Source organism: Nanorana parkeri, unplaced genomic scaffold, assembly GCF_000935625.1.
Source record: "Nanorana parkeri isolate BGI_ZX_2015 unplaced genomic scaffold, ASM93562v1 scaffold612, whole genome shotgun sequence".
In the NCBI taxonomy this organism is placed as follows: domain Eukaryota; kingdom Metazoa; phylum Chordata; class Amphibia; order Anura; family Dicroglossidae; genus Nanorana; species Nanorana parkeri.
Window position 1 is genome coordinate 809,752 of NW_017306880.1, and position 3,608 is coordinate 813,359.

Genomic DNA, 3,608 nt, shown 5'->3' on the forward strand with positions numbered 1-3,608 from the left:
GAATGTCAGATTTTCTGCTTTATCCACATGCCCCTGGCAGAATAACCTGCAGTGAATGCTTGGTGAATGCCAGATTTGCTGCTGTATACACATGCCCCTGGAAGAATCACCTGCAGGGAATGTTTGGCGAATGCCAGATTTGCTGCTGTATACACATGCCCCTGGAAGAATCACCTGCAGTGAATGTTTGGTGAATGCCAGATTTACTGCTTTATACACATGTCCCTGGATTCAGAATAACCTGCAGTGAATGTTTGCTGAATGCCAGATTTGCTGCTTTGTACACATGCCCCTCAATCATTTAAAGGACATACCCTCTTATGTACAACCTGGTCGGTCCTGTTTTGCAGAAGTAAAACAAGCAATAAAAAGATCATTAACATAAAGCACATCACTCCATCACCGCTAATCTAAACATGGAAGTGGAAGTGTAACACTGATATGTATGGTGTTGTATAAACAGAGAAGAGACTGTCTGATTTGTAAATGGTGATATTAGAAGGATGGAAATCACCTTTGTCAGTCACATGCTGTCATGTAGATCAGGTGTGGTGTCACCCCTCCTCCTCCTCCTTGCTCTGATGCTGTGGCGCAGCCTCTCTGCTCTCCCCCCTCCAGTCTGTACGGCTGCTGCCTGCCTGTGCCTGCCTGCTCTGGGGCTCTCTCCAAGGCAGCCGTGTACACCTCTCTTGCCAGCCAGGACCCCGATCATCGTCATCCACCCGGTGTCAGGATGAGGAACCCGGCGGGGAGCTGCCTCTTCCTCCTGCCTTTGCTGCTGCCCATCGCCTGGACCCAGGGAGACGGGAAGGAGGTGGAGAACACCGGCAATTTTATGGAGGATGAGCAATGGCTGTCCTCCATCAACCAATACAGCGGCAAGAATGATGGGGAGGACAGGTGATGCCAGCAGAGTGCCCACATAGAACAGACTGCATAGCCAGAGTCCAGGATGGGCTACAGTACCAGCCAGCCATGGATAGTGGGTGCAGATACAATACAGAGGTGCCCAGCTGAAGGGACAATGCAGGACTCTTCAATCAGTGAAATGATGCTGATGTAGAGGTTACCAAGAACACAGGATGATGCCTAGAGCTGCTGCTTTCAAGTGAGAATAATGGCAACATAGAGCTCATTACAAATGAGGGTGCATATTGTGTACTGCACATGGGGGATTGTAGGCAGAACACACAATACATACTGGATGTGATAGATCGGAGTGGTCTAAGAAGAAAGGGGACTTCTCTGGGGCTGACATAGGAATAAGCTTGGCACATACAGGCATAGAAGAAAAAGGCTACAATAAAGGCTCAGAACAGGCAAGGTGGCATGTAATAAGGGTCAAGGCACTAAGCCCAGTACAAAAATGGATTAAAGTAAATGAGAAGCTGTATGTGGACAATGGACACTTTATAACATAACCAGGGAGGATATATTACAACACAAAATGCAGGAATTGTGAATGATTCAATTTGGTAGGGTGGCATTTGTATGTACTGTAGCACAGTGGTCAGATAAATCAGTTGCAGAAGCAGACTTGCTGAGCACTTAAAGGGTCAGTGCACAAAATTGATATTTCAGATTTCTTTAGATGCTGGCAAGTAGAATCACTCGCTGCTTCTTTTGATATTTCCGGGATTTTTGATGGTGAGATCTCTGCGACTGAGTTGGTATGCCTGATTAAAAGAAAAAACTCCTACGGGAGGGGGGCTTCTCGCCATCACATTTTTTTTTTATATTTGGAGAATTCAGAACTGGGACTGTTGTGAGAGCTGGAAGACCTCTTAATGTCTCCAAGAGATGCCAGCAGCTGGCAAGAGTTTCATCTCAACATAGTCCACCCATGAAATATCAATTTTGGAAGGAATGGCCCTTTAGATATTAAATCGATTTAAGCACAGAAGTGGCAGAAACTGAGTATGTGATTTAACAAATGTGCTGAAATGTAATGTAAACATGGGGAAGGAAATGAAATATCACACCGTGGTATAAAAAAAGATGAATGTTGTAAAATAGAAGCTTTTGATGTACAGCGCTCATAGAAGTGATGCTACCGATGGAAATGAATTTCAGCCATAATCATAGCAGAATAGCTGTTGTACATATACAAAAAGGCAGACAGAATACCGGCTTTTTAGAATTACCCCATCACATCCTCACTGTTCGGCAGCCAACAAATGCCCAATATTATTTGTATGTATTAAATCGTGACTGTTTGTAATGTATTGTTTATTGTTGGGTTGTACAAGCAGGTAGTGTTGTTATATTTGTCACCATTATTTTGTCCTTTGCTCACAGTCAATATTTACATTGTTTTATATTTGTGTCAGGACCAGAAATAAAAGAGTGCCTATGGTGTAGGTCATAAGATTGGCACAAGAATGGAAACCAATGCCTAGTGTATGTAGAGATACAGTATAATGATGTAGGGTTTTATTATCCAGGCAACAATAGTTAAGTGAAGGACAGGTCTTGGACAATTAGGCTTCAATGTGTAGCATGGTGGGACTGACACCCTGGTGACTTAAATGGATGTTCAAAACAGACAGATAGAGAGGCTGGCTAAGAAGTAAATATGAGCCCATAATGATTATCATGACTAATATTAGTTTCTTACACCTCCTGCAGCTAACTCAGCTAACTCATCAGCAGACAATTGAAAAGAATGCCTCTGTTTTATGATGAATGACACACAAAAACAAATGTGTGGGGAGAAAATTCTATATGTGCATATAAAAGCTATCGTCTCTTGTCCCGACAATGGTTACCAGAGACCAATCTCAGTGCTGTATATGTGTGTGAGTGATTTGTATAACACACATAGATGTGAAAGTGCATAATGAAATGTCTAACACGTTTACAGTCACAGTACACTGGGCAGGAGAGCTTTTACAGAACGCCGCTGACCTGCTTCTCTGTAGAGGGGTTAATGAGTAAAACCAACACTCCATTCAGTAAACATCAGCACTAATGAGACAACAGGAAAAGAAGCAGATTTGTTAGTAAAAGAACCTGAAGGAGGTCAAACAGCAGGTTCAACATGAAACAATTCCCCAGCATATGCCTCATCCAACCTTTGCAGAGCCACACTCAATTGTCTGCCCACCCTTCTTGTCCTGTATGAGCTGTTTACATGAACTTTTGTGTCTGAGCCGGTTTCATGGGTGTTTGTTTGCTACATAGCCAGACAATCCCACGTCTCGGTGAAAACTGTCTATCGGGTACCTTCACAATCCTGCTCGTAGATTTCTGCCTCTTTTATTGACAGCCTTTGTGAATATAAAATGCTAGCAGCTATTCTCAGGAGACATTTGATTTCAGTCTAAACAGCTGGCGCTGCATCATCACATATCATTATAATATTACATTGTTTCTCATTATTTCCGAACTGCCTGCAAAAGATAAAATAGAGAGCAAGATAGAGTGCAGAATCATTGAGGCCTGCAGCAGTGTTTGTAGTGCAATCGTCCCTGTTGACTTCCGAAAAATAATTTTATATATATATATATATATACATACAGTATATACACAATGTTGCCAAAAGTATTGGGGCGGGACACCCCTTCAAATCATTGGATTCAGGTGTTCCGTGAAACTTCCTTGCTACT

General features: G+C 42.8%; 1 protein-coding gene across 1 annotated transcript in view; it reads left to right on the plus strand.

Annotated features, from left to right (window-relative positions):
* The first annotated feature begins 571 nt into the window (after positions 1-571).
* SPOCK2 (SPARC/osteonectin, cwcv and kazal like domains proteoglycan 2) overlaps positions 572-3,608 on the plus strand; it is a 118,074-nt gene continuing 115,037 nt past the window's right edge. Inside the window, exon 1 of the mRNA XM_018562924.1 lies at positions 572-900. Coding sequence (XP_018418426.1) covers positions 734-900 — 167 coding nt within the window. The 5' untranslated portion in view covers positions 572-733. The remainder of the gene's footprint in view (positions 901-3,608) is intronic.